We start from the raw sequence: 18,061 nt of genomic DNA, 5'->3' as shown, positions 1-18,061 counted from the left end.
CAGACCAAGGGTCCATCTAGTCCAGCACTCTGTTCACACAGTGGCCAACCAGCTGTCGGCCAGGGACCAACAAAACAGGACATGTTGCAACAGCACCCTCCTACCCATGTTCCCCAGCAACTGGTGCACACAGGCTTACTGCCTTGGATACTGGAGGTAGCACATAGCCATCAGGGCTAGTAGCCATTGATAGTTCCTGCTTTAAACCCACAGATTCACACTCCTATTCATGTGGCTGTAAATGCCTGTACAAATACTAATATGTAACTGCTAGATACTTGTGTCTTAACTATACCCCACATCATAACGACAGGAGAAAAAGATAAATTTTGCAGATGTGTTTAGCCTGCAAAGTTTAAACTACAAGTGGCAGGTTGGTTAATCCTCCTGTAGAAAAATGTATTTGTAACCACCCAGATTAAAGAAGAAGAAAAAACAATTTGATAATGGCTTACATTAGTGTATCCCTATTCTAGGCAGCGTACATCAGTGGAAGTTTGCAAAAGACCAACAATTTACAAGAACACAGTCTTTTCACTGCCAATCGTTGATTCAGTAAAAGATATCAAATTGCACAAGTAAGCTGCAATCCTGAATATATTATACTGGAAGTAAGCTTTGCTGATTTCATGTATTGGTACTTGAGGAGTAAGGTGATACGTTATTAGAGTTTTTTGGCTTGTTTCCTAAAATCAAATGGAACCTGAGCATCTTCTGGAAGTGATGCAAGGTTTTTTTATTTGGACAAGCATCGTAAGAATCTGCCTCATATAGACAATATAGCCCACCATTATCTTCCCAAGCTGGCCTGGCAGCAGGATTCAGACAATGATCCTTCTAGCCCTATTACTGAGATTCTTTTTGAGTGCTGGGGGACGGGGACGGATGGGACTGAACAACCTGAAGCTTTCTACCTGCAACACGTAAGCCCTACCAATGGGCTTCAGGCTCTCACTCACATCAAGCAGCTGCAAATTTTAAAAAAGCTTATTTTAGTGCAGTATGTTTATGTGATTTACATACATAACCTTTTAAATTATCTTGAATTTATTGTTGTACGAAGGCTGTTGTTTGCTCTGAGTCCCTGTGGAAAGTATGAGTACAAATGCCGTATGTTTCTGTTCAATGTAATATAACTACATCACTTTGCTAGCCAAGAGGAATTAAAATGAGATAACTGGAGAAAAAGTCAATTTCCACAATATTCAAAAAAATGTGAGAAAAAATTAACTATGATTCTATTTGTAATTATGCTAGGTGTTTAGAAAGAAACATATTCACAAAATATTACTTATATCCACTGGTAGATAACCCATAGCATAGTATATAGACACACTACCTTATCAGGTTTATTCAGATCCTTCAGGTGTAGGTCTTGGATAAAATAATCTACTATTCTAACATTATTGTTCTGAGCTGCGAAATGCAGGACATTCAATCCTTCCTAAGGAAAAGACAAAAAGTTCTGCAAAATAGTTTCTTCTATTGTGTAAGTACTTAAAATTAATTTACATTTATAAATAACAAACCTGGTTCTTTGCTTTTTGATCAGCACCTGCTTTAATTAATATCAGCATTATATCTAAATTTCCAGACCATGCAGCAAGATGAATCGCAGTAAGTCCATGCTACAAATTAAAAATAAATAAATTATAAGAAGTCACAAGGAATTACAAGTCACAGTGAAATTCCAAACTGTTATTTTCCATTTTAATGCATGGAATTATATAATTAACAAACAAAATTAATGCAAATTAGCCCGTTAAGTTGTACAGAATTTATTGCTATTTATTTACAAAATGTATAGATGGCTCTATTTCTTAAAAAGATTCCTGAGAGGCAAACAGTAAAAAGACAGAGAGAGAAAGAGAATAAAAATACAACACAATAAAAATAAATCAGGCCATTCCAATGAAACTGTGGCAGGGCATTCCGAAAAATGGATTTGGAACATATCCACTTAAATCTGTGCAGCTAGAAATGGTAAAATCCAGACGTGTGGATATTTTGACAACACGTATGTACCGTATTTCTTCGATTGTAAGACACCATCGATTGTAAGATGCACACTAATTTCAGTACCACCAACAGGAAAAAAAAACCTAAGACACACCCGCGATTCTAAGACGCACCCCATTTTTAGAGATGTTTATATGGGGGGAAAAGTGCGTCTTAGAATTGAAGAAATAGGGTAGCTGTTTTTGAGCATTCATGGTGCTTCACATTCATTATTTCATAAATTATTCTAACAAAACTGCACAGTAGGTGAGCAGGTGAGCACCATATTGAACTAGTGAATTCATATTTCAAACTTCAGAGTTTGTAGTTATCACACAAGCTCTTTTTGAGTGCATATATTATGTATTAAACTACGATTAAAGCTCACTGAACCAAAAAGTAGTCTGCTTACTTAGTTTAAACCACAGAAAAGTATCTAATAGCAATGACATAACAATAAGTGCATTTCTTCTAATTCCCCTGATCCTAATATTTTAAAATAGCTACTTCTAAAGACATTTGTTAAAGGGTAAGTAAAGGGTAAAATGAACAATCCATATTGTACAATTTAAATATATATTTAAGCTGTGTATATACGACCCTAACTCCCATTTTATCTGACACAATGTTAAAATTTCCATACATGTCAGTAGAGCAGTGTAACTTTCAAAATACAAAGGTAACCATTCCTTCTTTTTCTCAAGGCTTGGGTGCAACCATGCCCTTAGATGGTCAAGAGATGAATTCAAATGCTGTTATAATAGAATTAAGTGATAAAATATTCAGTGGGTTCTGATGAACTGGGATTCATATTAGAGGAATGTTACCGTTATTTTTAAAACTAGTTGACGTGAAGTTGCCCTAAACAATGTGGAAACTACTGGTCCACTACCACTCTATACTGACCAGTCTTTGACCAACCATTCTGAGGAAAAAGCTTTGCTTAACTTGCTACTTAAGATCATTTTAACTGGACATGCCAAGAACTGAATCTGGGATTTTGAAAAGCCTTTACTTTTATTCCTGAGTTATGGACCTTACCCCAACTATGATTAGGTAGCTTCTCCTGTGCTGAGATGCTATGCTGGATGAAAACACAATAGTATTATTACATTAAACTACTATTTTATTCTTCCCTTTACTACCTAATTCCAGACACCCATTAGCCTAGAATGTATTTGCAAATTATTACATTTGAATGCATAAACGCTGTTATTTTCGTAGTTTTTTGAACAACCATACTAATATCTAATATAAAATATCTAATATAAAATAAATATGTGTATTAAAATGCTAGTAAATCTAGTTTGCAATCTGTGAGCATAAACAAATTTCTGGCTGCTAATGAAAACTCCTCCTCCTGCAAACTAAGACTGATTCAAGCATGCGAAAGGGGAACTGAACTGTCACTCCGCAACATTGCTTCTCATATATGGCTTTAATGGCCCTGTCCTGAATGGCTTTCCCTTCTGATCAAACTCCATGGATTGGGTCCAAAGATGTCATTCCATGAATAGAAGTGGGAGAGGGGAGAACTTTTCACTGATCCTTTCCTCCCCCAGCAGCCCCTCTGTGCCACCCTCCCACACTATTCTGAGCATCACCCAATCCTCCAGAGCGGATATATATAGGGGTCTGCAGGATGAAGGGGGAACCAACACCTGGGAGTGCCCTAATTTGTAAGAAGGCTACTCTATTCCATGAGAGGAATTCTGCTCATGAAATTTTGGATCAAGCCCATGTCCTATTTTCAGCTAAGTAATAAGAATGCCTTAGGGTGCTTCTATATGGACGGCTCCTGGTACTACCAACCAAAAGGCATTGCACAGCTTTGATGCCTATATCTTAATGGATGTTTTTCTGGTGAGAAGAAAGCCAGAAGACTGGGCTGGGAAAACATAGGAGGGCTAGAAATTGGAAGATGACATTGTCTGTACTGCCTTGTAAAATTCTGTGAGTGAGGCAGGATAATTGAACCATAAAGGTATCAGTCACAATAATAATAATAATAATAATAATAATAATAATAATTCTTACCCGCCTCTCCCTCCAGATCGAGGCGGGGAACATAGAATACAAAAATATTATAAAATACATAAAACTGATTAAAACATATAAAACAAATGCACTGTTAAAATAACACCCAGACTTCTTAAAAGTCTTGGACCCTGTAAACTGAGTATCAGCATTTTAGTTGGTAGGAATGTAGCCTTAAACGTTTGATATCCAAGTGAATGCATCGGTCTGTCATACAAAGCATATTCTAATAAACAAAATGCAATTTAATCTGCTATAATAGCAAACTTCTTAACTACAAAAATAATAAAAGAGCACATTAGGAGCAGTATGATAGTTTCCCTGCATATCCAATTACCTCTCTTTGGGATCCTTCACTAGATTCAAATTAATATATGGTAAAATAGCTTTTGTAACACACCAATCAACTGAAAAATATGGTATTTGAAAAGCTATATAACTGGAGAAAATGGGATCAAATGCAATAGCTCAGCTTTCCTTGCATCTTTGTTATCCTAATTCTACAACAAATCCTTAGTTATTAGTAAAAGACAGGACAAGTTGTCTGGATAACATAGATCTTCTCCCAACCACTGGAGCTATAGAGCTAAACTAAATACTATGCTAAATAAGTAGAGTGCAGATAATCATTTATTTTTTATCTTCAAGCAAGTGTTCAGGGACCTGAGTTTTAAACCTTCCCGGCCAGCCACTTCCCCACTCAATTTGGGGGCGGGGGGGGCGGGGAGGACATGCAGGGGCTAAAAAGAGGGCGGGGAGAGAACCTCAATTGTTGCCAATGAAGGCACTCCAAGTGTTTTAGTAGTGTAGGCATGGCGGGCCACCTAATAAATGCCAGGGTTTCTATAAAAGATTCCTAAATGTCAGTCAGGAAGTGTAAATTAATATTAAAGAACCATTTTTGAGTACCTTATCTGCAATGTCAACTCTAGCTTTGTGATGAAGAAGAAAATCCACAGCAGATATATGATTTCCTGCAACAGCAAAATGGAGCGCTGTGCGCCTCAGCTAAAATAAGGGGGGGAAACACGATAAAAAGATAAGCACATAATATTACTATGGAGTTTTAAATCTTCTGGACAGTACCAAAAAAGAAAAAAATGCTATTTTTATCATCAAATTACAGTTTCCCTTGTTAGTACTGACCAACAACCATTTGATTTGGTCTGTTATAAACAAATCAAGATCATATTCTCACAAACACAAGTAAATGACATTATCTATATAAAAATAAGTATAATAAACTCAATGGGCTTAGTCAAATAGATAAATATTTGTAGATAAGTGTCTATGGCTATTGTGTAAAAGTATAATATTTGTTCATAAGGAGGCTAACAAATATATACAAATAAAGTTGTTTTCATGTATCTTAAACTCCACTGCCAGATGCACATATAGAAACAGTATGTTGGTATCCTTATTCTTAAGTAAGCCATTACCATAACAGCATAGGTGCTGATACTGCACTATATTATGGTGTTGCTTTCAGCCTCAAAAATTAGAAATCTAATTCTAATCCTCTACTTACTGGTGTTTGGGAGGCTCATCCAATTCCATTAAATTAGTAGTATTAGTAATCCTACGTTTGAATTCATCTAGAGCAGAGATGGGCAACATGTAGCACTCTAGATGTTTTGGCCTACAATTTCCATCATCCCTCACCATTGGCTATGCTGACTATGGTAGATGGGAGTTTTAGAGCAAAACATCTGGAAGCCCACAAATTGCTCACTGCTGCTCTAGAGGTTGGAAACCATTGGATACAACATACATTATGTATAAAAAGTATTGCATAAATGAAATAGTAGTGGATTTATCCCCTACTAAATGCGTTTATGATTGTAGCCTTAAAGTAGAGACCAACTGTTTGTCTTATAGAAAGTAGGAAGGCATTGTTAGCAAATGATGGCATATATGATATTAGAGGAGTGGGTAAGTGAGCCCCTGATGATATGGATCATCATGTGATATGCTATTGTATTATATGTTCGATCAAAGATGACAATGAGTCAAAATAATTGGGTACTACACTACCTACACTAATGCTCAATCAAAGCACTTTAGTCTTTAAGAGTATTACCTGTCTCCAGCCTAAGATTTTTACCTGATCCATTATTTTTTAAAAAAAAAAAAATCATTTCTATACCGCCCAATAGCCAAAGCTTTCTGGGTGCTTCACATGAATGGCAGTGCCCACAATAGCTTAAACAATTCACGGTGGGTTGCAGCATATGCCAGCCAACATTGTGAATATTCAAACATGGCGGACAGTTGTTGAGGCCTTTCGTGACATGGGAACTGTGTAGGGTGGCTTGTTGTTGCGGGAAACAAGCCACCCAGAACTCATGGTCTACAGTAGGATTTGGGTGTGGCTTGTTAACCGTGGCAAAAAGTCACCCTTCCCAGACTCTCATGTCGTGGCTGCAGCAACCACAGCTTGAATATTCAGAATGGCAGCTGGCATGCACCATGGCTTATTTAAGCCATGGTAGCCACTAATGAACTACCCCATTCATGGATTCCTGTTCTGTCTATTGACTATTGCTGGTCAACAACAGCTTCCAAAACTTGCAGAGCACCCACTACTCTTGCTAAATTCAATGAAACAGGATTGAAGAAACAAGATTTTCTTGTTTCAGGAATTCTCTATAGAGTGTTTTATACTTACAATATTTACAGCATTAATATTAACATTTTCCCTAAATAGTCTTTCCATAGTGTCCAGATTATTAGTTTTAGCGGCGTGCTGAAATTCTCTCTCATTTGGTAGCACTGCAAAGAAAAAGCATGGATTTTAGTGATAATGATGAAATGGCAAGAAAAAGCTTTAATTAATTATATTTTTATCACACCCCATCTCCAAGGAGTGGTCTACATAGTCCTGCCTTGCATTTCACTTCCAAACAATCCTGACGTAGTTTAGGGCTGAGAGAGCGTGGCTGGCCCAAGGACATCTGGTTGAATGAATATTTGAACTCATGTCTCCTTGACCCTAATCCAACACATATGATTTTATGAAGTAGGGGACTAAAGAGAAGAAAACAGAAAAAGATTAAGGTAGGACTTAAGCAAAGACGTTGAATTTGTGGAACAGTAGTAGTACTGCTTCTAGCCAGGAGAAATACTCCAATCCCACCCTTACTAACCACAACCAGAATCTACCTTATAAGAACCTCCCTTTTTAATCATATTTATTTGACATATGTTTCATTCATTCATGGAGAGAGAGAAAGATTTTCCAGTTCTTGTGCATGGAAGGATAGAAAAAAGAAAAAAAAAGAGAGAAATGAAGTGTTTGTCCTTCTCCCACTTGATTAGAGTCAAGCAAACAGACAAGACAAGCTGGTACTTCAGCATTCTCCATCTCAAGTATTATAAGTTAGGTAATAAACTTCCGCGTACATTTCCAATTTTCAGTTTCTTGTCTGCTATTCACAAAGATACACCAGTAAGTAATAGTATGTAAATACTTCAGGGGCAATCCTATGCATGTTTAGGCCCTGCAACTCCCACCATGCTGGCTGGGGAATGCTGGAAGCTGCAGGCCCTTTTTCTGAAAAGGAAGTAATGGGTTACCATTTGTTCCATATCTCTTCCCCTTGCATCCCCAACACTGTTTAGACATGGGGCATGCTGGGAATTGTAGGGCTTTTTTCTGTCTAGACATGCATATGACAGCCAGAAATAGTTGCCTTTCCTGATCCTGACATAAATAAATGGCAGAGTTGGGGATACATTCTAAAACACTTGCTTCCTTAGAGGTACAGGAGCTCTCGCTCTCTCATACACACACAGAAACTGGAACCTTAGAAAAAGGATAATAAATGACTACTTTTAAGCCACTTCACATCAGATCACCACCAGATCTACTACTGTGGACAAGAGGATCACAGAAGAAATGGAGTAGCCTTCATAATTAATAATAAAGTGGCTAAAGCAGTGCTTAGATACAATCCAAAAAATGATAGAATGATCTCAATTCGAATTCAGGGTAAGCCATTTAACATCACAGTGATCCAAATATATGCCCCAACCACAGATGCTGAAGAAGCAGAAGTAGATCAGTTCTATGAGGATCTGCAGCACCTACTGGATAATACACCAAAAAGAGATGTTATTTTCGTTACAGGAGACTGGAACACTAAGGTGGGCAGTCAAATGACATCTGCAATTACAGGTAAGCATGGTCTAGGAGAACAAAATGAATTCTGCCAGGACAACTCACTGTGCATAACAAACACTCTCTTCCAACAACCTAAAAGATGGCTTTATACATGGACTTCACCAAATGGCCGACACCGAAATCAGATTGACTACATCCTTTGCAGCCAAAGGTGGCGGACATCTATACAGACGGTAAAAACAAGACCTGGAGCTGACTGTAGTTCAGATCACGAACTTCTTATTGCACAATTTAGAATCAAAATAAAGAGAATAGGGAAGACTCACAGATCAGTTAGATATGAGCTCACTAATATTCCTAATGAATATGCAGTGGAAGTGAAGAATAGATTTAAGGGACTAGATTTAGTAGATAGGGTCCCGGAAGAACTATGGACAGAAGTTCGCAACATTGTCCAAGAGGTGGCAACAAAAAACGTCCCAAAGAAAAAGAAAACCAAGAAGGCAAGATGGCTGTCTGCTGAGACACTGGAAGTAGCCCAAGCAAGAAGAAAAGCAAAAGGCAACAGTGATAGGGGTAGATATGCCCAATTAAATGCAAAATTCCAGAGGTTAGCCAGAAGAGATAAGGAATTATTTTTAAACAAGCAATGTGAGGAAGTGGAAGAAGACAATAGAATAGGAAGGACAAGAGACCTCTTCCAGAAAATTAGAAACATCGGAGGTAAATTCCAGGCAAAAATGGGTATGATCAAAAACAAAGATGGCAAGGACCGAACAGAAACAGAAGAGATCAAGAAAAGGTGGCAAGAATATACGGAAGATCTGTATAGGAAGGATAATCATATCGGGGATAGCTCAGACGGTGTGGTCAGTGAGTTAGAGCCAGACATCCTGAAGAGTGAGGTTGAATGGACCTTAAGAAGCATTGCTAATAACAAGGCAGCAGGAGATGACGGTATCTCAGCTGAACTGTTTAAAATATTGCAAGATGATGCTGTCAAGGTGATGCATGCCATATGCCAGCAAATTTGGAAAACACAAGAATGGCCATCAGACTGGAAAAAATCAACTTATATCCCCATACCAAAAAAGGGAAACACTAAAGAATGTTCAAACTATCGTACAGTGGCATTTATTTCACATGCCAGCAAGGTAATGCTCAAGATCCTGCAAGGTAGACTCCAGCAATTCATGGAGAGAGAATTGCCAGATGTACAAGCTGGGTTTAGAAAAGGCAGAGGAACTAGAGACCAAATTGCCAATATCCGCTGGATAATGGAGAAAGCCAGGGAGTTCCAGAAAAACATCTATTTCTGTTTTATTGACTATTCTAAAGCCTTTGACTGTGTGGATCATAACAAACTGTGGCAAGTTCTTGGTGGTATGGGGATACCAAGTCATCTTGTCTGCCTCCTGAGGAATCTGTATAACGAACAAGAAGCAACGGTAAGAACAGACCACGGAATAACGGACTGGTTTAAGATTGGGAAAGGAGTACGGCAGGGTTGTATACTCTCACCTTATCTATTCAACTTGTATGCAGAACACATCATGCGACATGACGAATCCAAGGCTGGAGTTAAAATCGCAGGAAGAAACATTAACAATCTCAGATATGCAGATTACACCACTTTGATGGCTGAAAGCAAGGAGGAACTGAGGAGCCTTATGACAAAGGTGAAAGAAGAAAGTGCAAAAGCTGGGTTGCAGTTAAACCTCAAAAAAACCAAGATTATGGCAACCAGCTTGATTGATAACTGGCAAATAGAGGGAGAAAATGTGGAGGCAGTGACAGACTTTGTATTTCTGGGCGCAAAGATTACTGCAGACGCTGACTGCAGCCAGGAAATCAGAAGACGTTTACTTCTTGGGAGGAGAGCAATGACAAATCTTGATAAAATAGTTAAGAGCAGAGACACCACACTGACAGCAAAGGTCCGCATAGTTAAAGCAATGGTATTCCCCGTAGTAACCTATGGCTGCGAGAGCTGGACCATAAGGAAAGCTGAGCGAAGGAAGATAGATGCTTTTGAACTGTGGTGTTGGAGGAAAATTCTGAGAGTGCCTTGGACTGCAAGAAGATCAAACCAGTCCATACTCCAGGAAATAAAGCCAGACTGCTCACTTGAGGGAATGGTATTAAAGGCAAAACTGAAGTACTTTGGCCACATAATGAGAAGACAGGATACCCTGGAGAAGAGGCTGATGCTAGGGAAAGTGGAAGGCAAAAGGAAGAGGGGCCAACCAAGGGCAAGATGGATGGATGATATTCTGGAGGTGACAGACTTGACCTTGGGGGAGCTGGGGGTGGCAACAGCCGACAGAAAGCTCTGGCGTGGGCTGGTCCATGAAGTCACGAAGAGTCGGAAACGACTGAGCGAATAAACAACAAACAATTAAGTAGTAACAGCAAAATGTTTAACAGTTGAGTTTTTAATTGACCCAGGATAGATATTGTATGTAATCCGTTTTTACGCTTTTTGTGGTTTTAAATTTTGTATATATGTTTTTAATGTTCCGTGTTTTAATCTTTGTAAACCTCCCAGAGAGCTTTGGCTATGGGGCAGTATATAAATGCAATAAATAATAATAACAACCGCCACCTCTTACTGTGCAATCCTATACATGTCTACTCAGAAGAAAATGCCACTGAGTCCAACGGAGTTTACTTTCAGGTTAATGGATATAGGACTGCAGCTCTCTAGTAAGCACCTGTCAAAACTGAGGATATCTTCAGCAGAAGGGGCTCGAGGCCTCTGAAGAGCCCCGGACACAACCTGTTTGCGCCCTGCCCGCTCAAGCGCAGCTCTTTCCCGCCTTCTGCGGCGAAGCGCCTCTTCTGACGCAGGCGCGGAGGAATGGTGCCGCCACACTCGCGACGTCGGCCGCTGCGGCGCCACTAATAAAGAGGCTCGGTTGCGCCCACTGCCTGTTCCGCGCCGGGTCCCCTCGGGGACCCCCCGCTCACACAAACACTCACATATTTCCGCATTGGCCGCTTCTGCGGCTGCCGCTGCCTGCGGGCTGCCGTCTTCTCTGGGGCTCAGGAAGCCCATAAAATCCGTCAGACCTTTTACAGCGCGGCTCCAGGTTTCTTCCATTGCGCAGCCTGCGAAGCGGCCACCTGCAACGAAGGGTGGCGCTTTGTAAGGACAACTCCCTGTTCACAAGCGCTCGGGGGAGTGTGCGTGTTTAAGTTTCTCCGCCAACTAGATAAGAATATGTATTACCGGCATGGGCGTAGAAGAGAGTGACAGAAGCCAGCTAGCAAAAAAGAAGGACCCGGGAAGGAGTCTGTAATGTCTGACTGGCATCCTCTACGGCAGTAAACCATCCGCCAGTCGTGTGACCGAATGACTAGCTACCTTCATGGAATTGAAAAGAGCCAAACGCAAAGCGGAAGTGACTGATACTAAGCCCCTGATAAAACAGGTCTCTGAAAAGATAGTGGGAAACAGTTCAAGTCGTAAAATAGAAAGAATCCTGAAATGTAATTAGTGATCAGTTCATTTAACATAGGGCGGGGGAGTCTCATTGAGCCAGTAAAGCAAGCAGGGATAGTAAATCGTTCACTCAAAAATGTAGCATATGTTGTTCGCTGTGCTAGTTCTGCATCGAGCATTCAAGGCAGTGCCAGAGTTTATTTAGACTGTGGGAGAAATGTCACAGTACCGAAATACTAGTGGGTGGGCGACTGAGTTGGAGGGACGTCAAACTTCGCTGAGGTGTAAACCTTTTTCCATCCCAAATAGTCACCGCCTCTGTCAAAGCTTTACAGCATTGGACATTTACATGCTGCCCTCTACTGAATGCTGTGGGCCCAATATAATACAATGCACCCATACCTAATTCTCATTATGAGATGGATTGCAATCCAGTCTCACCCTGTCCTGGCCTCTGTTTTCTCCTAGGAAGCTTGTGTTTTTCTTACTCCGTCCCAATCCCCTTTTCTCTTTGTACAGTCTCTTAGATTTTAAGCACGAGGGCAGGGACTGTTTTATTGCTGATCTTTGTAAATTGCTCTTGGAAGCCTTAATTGGCTGAAGGGAGGGGGAAGGGTAAAATGCTGCTGCTAATAATAATAGTAATCTGGCCATAGGGTTCATTTAGTTCAAACACAAGAATGGAGGACATAATGCGAACTAAGGTTGTTTACAATAGCACCAAGTGCTAATTTTACACCCTCTAAATAAACACTGAAAATAAATGACTCAGTGTGAAAGTAAATACAGATGAGAACGTGTAACATATATAAAATAAAATCCAAAGGTAAAATAACTTAAGAATTATACAGAATGCAATTTTATCAAAAGTTCTTAAGAGTTTTAGATATTCATATTAATCAGTTGCTCCAGGAGAGTGTTACTTCTGCAAGATACCTTAGGACAAAACAACTACATTACACACAGTTGCATGTTACTTTCTTCCATTTTTTTAAATCTATCACAAAAAGGCAGGGGATGGCTGCAAGCAGAAGGAAGATGGGCTGAGTAGGATATGTCCGATGCCTTACCTTTGCAATGTTTCGGCTTAAAACCAGCCTCCAGAAGGAAAAGATTATCAATGTAAAAGCAGTCCTATCCTAGGGGGAAGGGTTAAACAGCCTCCCTCACCCTTTCCTGCTCAAGATTTCACTTCCTACTCCTTGTTCTTAAAAAATAGGTTTAAAAAACACAGCTCTCTATCACAGATTTAGGCTCATATTAATCAAAGGATGGGACACAGGCTTGTGGCTTGTTTTAGAATACCAAGAAGGAAATGCTGAGAAGCAGGAAGAATAAAGTATTTAACTTCTTTGCTCAAGATACAAAATAATTTCCTCTGCTCTAGTAAAGTAAATATGCTGCACCTTCCTTCTCTGCTTTTATATATTTGTTATATCAATACATGTTATTGTTAAGTTTTACTATTAGACAACCCTGGGATTTTTTTTCCTTTACTGAAGGACCAGGATATAAATACTATCAATAATTGCATAAATTAGAGTGACCATATGGAAAGGAGGTCAGGGCTCCTGTATCTTTTAACTGTTGTATAGAGAAGGGAATTTCAGCAGGGGTCATTTGTATGCATGCAGCACCTAGTGAAATTTCCTATTCATCACAAGCCACAGAAGCCCTGCCCTCTTTTGTATCTGGTCATTCTAGTATAGCTCCTGCAGGTTTAACTGTTGTGATGAAGAGGCAATTTCACCACGTGCTGCATGCATACAAATGACACCTGCTGAAATTCCCTTTTCAATGCAACTGTTAAAGATACAGGAACCCTATCTTCCTTTCCATATGGTTACCCTACATAAATATTTGAGATCTGTAATGCAGGCAGAGCAACAAAATGTTCCACATTTTTGAGTTGACCAAAACTCCTTCAGGGCAGTGTAAATAGTGCCTTTCTTATTGTATCCTCAAAACAAACTCGTGAGGTATGTTAGGATGACATAATAATTAGTCCAAGGACAGTCAGTGGACTTCATGGTTGTGTACTAATTTGAACCTGGGTCAAATGAACTGAGAGGCCTTTCTTGAACCCTAGAGCAGAATCTGGTCCATATCTTTTTCATGAGAAATTCAATGTTTAAAAAAATCCTACAGCATTATATTTTGCTCTATATTTAGTTCCAGAGAGATGCTAAGGTATACAATCTTCAGGGCATGAAAAATTAATCAGGAATAGTTACTCCTCAATCTGCTTTTTGCCAGTTTTCATTGGTGGGTAAGTTTCACCACAGATCTCCATTCAAAGGTCAGTGTGAAGAAACTCTACCATCCAAAACCAGACTAGTATGCTGCTTGCATGGACCTTTTCTACATTGTGAACTGGGTCTGTTCAGAAGACTCATCAGGCTCTGTTATTAGTGAAACTGGTTCTCTGGGGTTAGCACTAACCACAAGCCGTGCAGTCACACACAGCACTTTAAGCCACAGTTAGAGCCACTAACCCTGCTGTAGATGGTCTGACTGTGGTTAGTGAGTGAGCAGGGTTTAGCAAAACGCATCACCCAAGACACCTTAAACCCAGCAGGGTTTAAGGTGTCTTCTGAACAGACCCACAATCTTGCAAGGGGCATTGTGGTCATATCAAACCCTGACAAACAAAAGGGGAAAGGCAACATCAGAGTGGGGGGAGTGAACTATAAAAGGAAAGGCTCTAAGGGATGGTGAAATAGCTCTGAATGCACAAAATCAGAACCAAGGTGAACACCGCTAAGCTGAGCTTTCTCAAAAGTGGTAAAGAGGCAGATGCACACATCCTCAAATGATGTTTTAAGATACCCCCGGTCACCCTAGGCCCTGGTCAACAAAGCCTGCTAAGCGGAAGCAATAGGCAGGGAGTTTCAGAACAGGCTCCCCCAGAAATGAAAATAGATCCATTCAGATTTTTTCCCTATGGAATGAACTCAGTTCTTTAGGGGAAGACATGAACAAGTATGACAAGCAGCGAACTGTACTCTTGTATAAGGTTTCGGCATTATTAAAAGAGCAAAGGCAGCACCAATCACTGATGCCAACACCTGGACCCCTGAGCAAAGGCAGGTCTTGAGAGAAGCATGTGCAGCACTATAGGGATGCCCGGTTCCCCGTGGACATCGTCAAGTGAACAAGAAGCTTCAGTGTAATGCTCAGAGGATGCCCCCCTGACAGGGCTACAGTGGGGAACCAGGGATACTTAGCCCAGCCAACAGCAAAAGTACAGACAGTGCAAGTGCACAATTGTTGCCAGAGGGAGAATCTAAAGTGTCAGAAAAAGACTTTCCAAAGCAGCAAACAGAAATCCAGACTCTCCTTAAAGCCCTAGCTTGGGGGAGGCAATACTCTAACTGCCAAAGAAACCTCTCCCAGAAATGCACAAGGGAAATTTCCCCTCAGCCAGAGAAGTTGAGGCTTCACTTCCTAAGCCAAGTGAGCTACATGAAAGGGCCAGTTTTTAAAGCTCCCCCAGTTCGAGTGAGCAAACCCAGTCTAAAGTTTCTGCCATGCCAAATTGTAAACAAAAACCTGTGGCATGTTTAGAAGTAGAAACTACAAGTATAAAGCCTGTTGAGGAAATCTGTGTAGCACAGAAAGAACATTTTCAAGAAAGTGAGCAGAACTTACTTTGTCTCCTGAAATGGTGGTAAAGTCTAGTAAATAACTCCTTGTGTTTGTTAATCTGATTTTGCTTCCCAATAAATAGTCTACTTTAAAGGTTAGAGCTTCCAACTGCAGGAAGTGTCTACCTGAAACACAAATTAAGTTTAAAAATTAATTCTGTGCCTAGTGTGACCAGATACAAAAGAGGACAGGGCTTCTGCAGCTTTTACTGTTGTGATGAAGAGGGATTTCACCAGGTGCTGCATGCATACAAATGACACCTGCGGAAATTCCCCTTTCAATACAACTGTTAAAGATACAGAAGCCTTGTCCTCCTTTTCATAGGGTCACCCTACAAAAACATTAGTATTTGTACACCCAAGTCATGGGTGCACTTTGTTTTAGCACCTTACTGTTTGGTGCTGGCATCTAAAAAGAAAAGTTTAGTGTTAGCAATATTTGTCTTCACACAGTCAGGTTACATACGATTCTGGGTTTACACATCTTCGTCCACTCTCTCATGGCTGTAATCTGAGACCATTTGCTGGTTTATGGGAAAAAGCAATGAATTCTGTATGGCAGCAGAATCTACAACAGAATGGAGTCATTGTGTTCATCCCAACACTTTTAAAGCAGTTCAAATGTAGTTTTGGCTTGAATGTAGAGAGGATTGGTCGCCTTGTGTTTAGGACCAAATCCAAACCACCACTCTCCAAAATTTACACACCCGCTTATAAGGAAATCTTTAGACATTGGCAACAGAGTGCCTATAGCTAAGTAAGGTGATTCTCATTCAAAAGAGATCTATACTCAGACACCATTGAAATGTCTGAGTATAGATGGCACAGTTATTGAGGTTTACACAGATTCAAATGCACAAGCTAGTTTTGGGGGAATAGCTGAACAAATGAAGGTTTAAAGGTAGTTTCAAGACTGTGAGAAAGAGTCTTTTTGAGACTTAGAGCGCACACACACGCAGGGAAAGGGGATGGAACCTCTTGGTTGTTTTATTTTGGTTTTAATTTTTGTGAACCGCCCAGAGAGCTTCAGCTATTGGGCGGTATAAAAATGTAATGAATAAATAAATAAAATAAAAGCAAGATACCTTTCCCTGAGCTGAAGCCCTTTCCTGTAGTCAGTCAGCAACTAGTGTATGTTGCAGCTCTTGGTCTCAGTGAAGGGAAAGGAAAACAGGAGGCCCTGACTAGGAGAGGCAAGGTACCCATCAATGGCACCTTGCTCTGGCAAGCAAGAAGCCTAGTGGTCTCAGCAGGAGCCTTTCCTCTGGGAGGAGAGGCTCAGTGATTTCACCAGCAGTGTGGCAGCTTCACACACACCCAGGGGGTGCTGGTAAAGGCACCCAGCAATTTCAGCATCATGGCCCCGTGCCTCTGGGAAGTGGGGATGCTTGGACTCTTCAAAACTGAGGGTACTTATACAGTTTAGAGAGTTTCTATAGGCATTTGCTGTAAATAAGAAACCCCATAGGTGATAGCAATGCTGAGGAGAAATCCCCCCCAACCAAAAGGAGCAACTCCTTAACTCCTAACAGAGAAGTTTCCAGACAAAGAAATCAGAATGCAATTAATAACAGCTGACTGCAGTGTAACAAACATTAGGGGTGAGAGGAAGACTGTACCCAAGAGGTGGACCTGGTTGTGGGTGTATCTGCTGAGGGTGAAGGTTTAGGGAATGTGGCCTGAGGTAAAAAGAAGTCATTAAGAGGCCTGCAGCAGCTGTGTTTCTGGAGTTCTTCAGACAGAATTGTCACCAAGCAATCTCAAAAACCCCAAAGTAAATATTAGTATTCTCTCATGTCTAGGATTCTTACTGCCGCCCCCCCCATTCCACAGTTCAGTCTTGAATCTCTCTCCTCACTCTCAGGCACCCACCCCATCTCCAAACTTCCATGCCCCTTTTCAAGAAAAACCTCTGCCACAAATCACCCATTAGATGCACCACTCCCTCACAGTAAAATTAACTGAAAAGAAGCAAAAGTCATGGGTTCCCCCAGTCTAGAGCCTTCAGCTACAGAAGGGGAACGGGTCCATTCCCCCCTACTTCCCGTACACAGAGTTAAAGGGGATTAAGGACTGGGGCCATTGCTCAGTAGTCATGCACCTACTTTGCAGGAGAAAATCAGCTTTGGAAGAACCAGTTCCCCCACAATTTTATTACATATGTATGCCGCCTTGTAACATTACAGAACACTGAAATGCTCAAGGCTGAAAAATTGTATTCAAGAGCAAAAGGGTGAAGACTGGAAAGGTTTACTCAGGAGAAGGAAGAGCCACCTGTGAATACTAACGAGCTAGACTCAATTCAGCTGCAGCTACAGAGCCACAGTGCATATAATCTCTCAGTATTGCTAGTACCTTAGTTAGGTAGAGAGTTTGCATAGGAGAGAAACTCAAAAAGAACCAGTCCTCTTGTGGCTTTCCGTCCTTCCTTCCTGAGAGCAGCACAAAGGCCCAACTGGCAATATGGGGATGATTGGGCCACATGAAACACCTAGCCTTCTGCCTCAACTGTGTTTTACCTGCTAGTAAGAGTGCTTTCTTGCTTGGCCGGCCTGCTTCCCTGGACTGTTTCAATCTGCAGCTTTGCTGGTAAGGGTTTGCCATCTGGGACTGTGGTGGCTGGATTAGGCCAGAGCCTCACCTGGAAGTGGCTCATAAAAGAACCATCCCTGCCATGGGCTTCTTTTCCAGGAGCAGCACAAGGGACCAACTGGCAGCATGAGGCTTATTGGACCACACAAAAAGCACCCAGCCCTCTGCCTCAGCTGCATTTTACCTGATAGCAACAGTGCCTTCTTGCTTCTCCAAGCT

At 40.8% G+C, this 18,061-nt stretch overlaps 1 protein-coding gene across 1 annotated transcript in view; it reads right to left on the bottom strand.

Moving 5' to 3' along the window:
• ANKDD1B (ankyrin repeat and death domain containing 1B) overlaps window positions 1–11,261 on the bottom strand; it is a 34,444-nt gene extending 23,183 nt beyond the window's left edge. The window contains exons 1-5 of the mRNA XM_063128642.1: window positions 11,141–11,261; window positions 6,704–6,807; window positions 4,945–5,043; window positions 1,530–1,628; window positions 1,340–1,444 (exon numbers count right to left, since the gene is read on the bottom strand). Of these exons, the coding sequence (XP_062984712.1) occupies window positions 1,340–1,444; window positions 1,530–1,628; window positions 4,945–5,043; window positions 6,704–6,807; window positions 11,141–11,261 (528 nt within the window). The remainder of the gene's footprint in view (window positions 1–1,339; window positions 1,445–1,529; window positions 1,629–4,944; window positions 5,044–6,703; window positions 6,808–11,140) is intronic.
• Between the last annotated feature and the right edge of the window lie 6,800 nt (window positions 11,262–18,061).

This window comes from Elgaria multicarinata, chromosome 6 (genome assembly GCF_023053635.1).
Source record: "Elgaria multicarinata webbii isolate HBS135686 ecotype San Diego chromosome 6, rElgMul1.1.pri, whole genome shotgun sequence".
NCBI classification, from domain to species: Eukaryota; Metazoa; Chordata; class Lepidosauria; order Squamata; family Anguidae; genus Elgaria; species Elgaria multicarinata.
The sequence above is the reverse complement of the archived record's forward strand: the minus strand, read 5'-3'. Positions and strand labels throughout refer to the sequence as shown.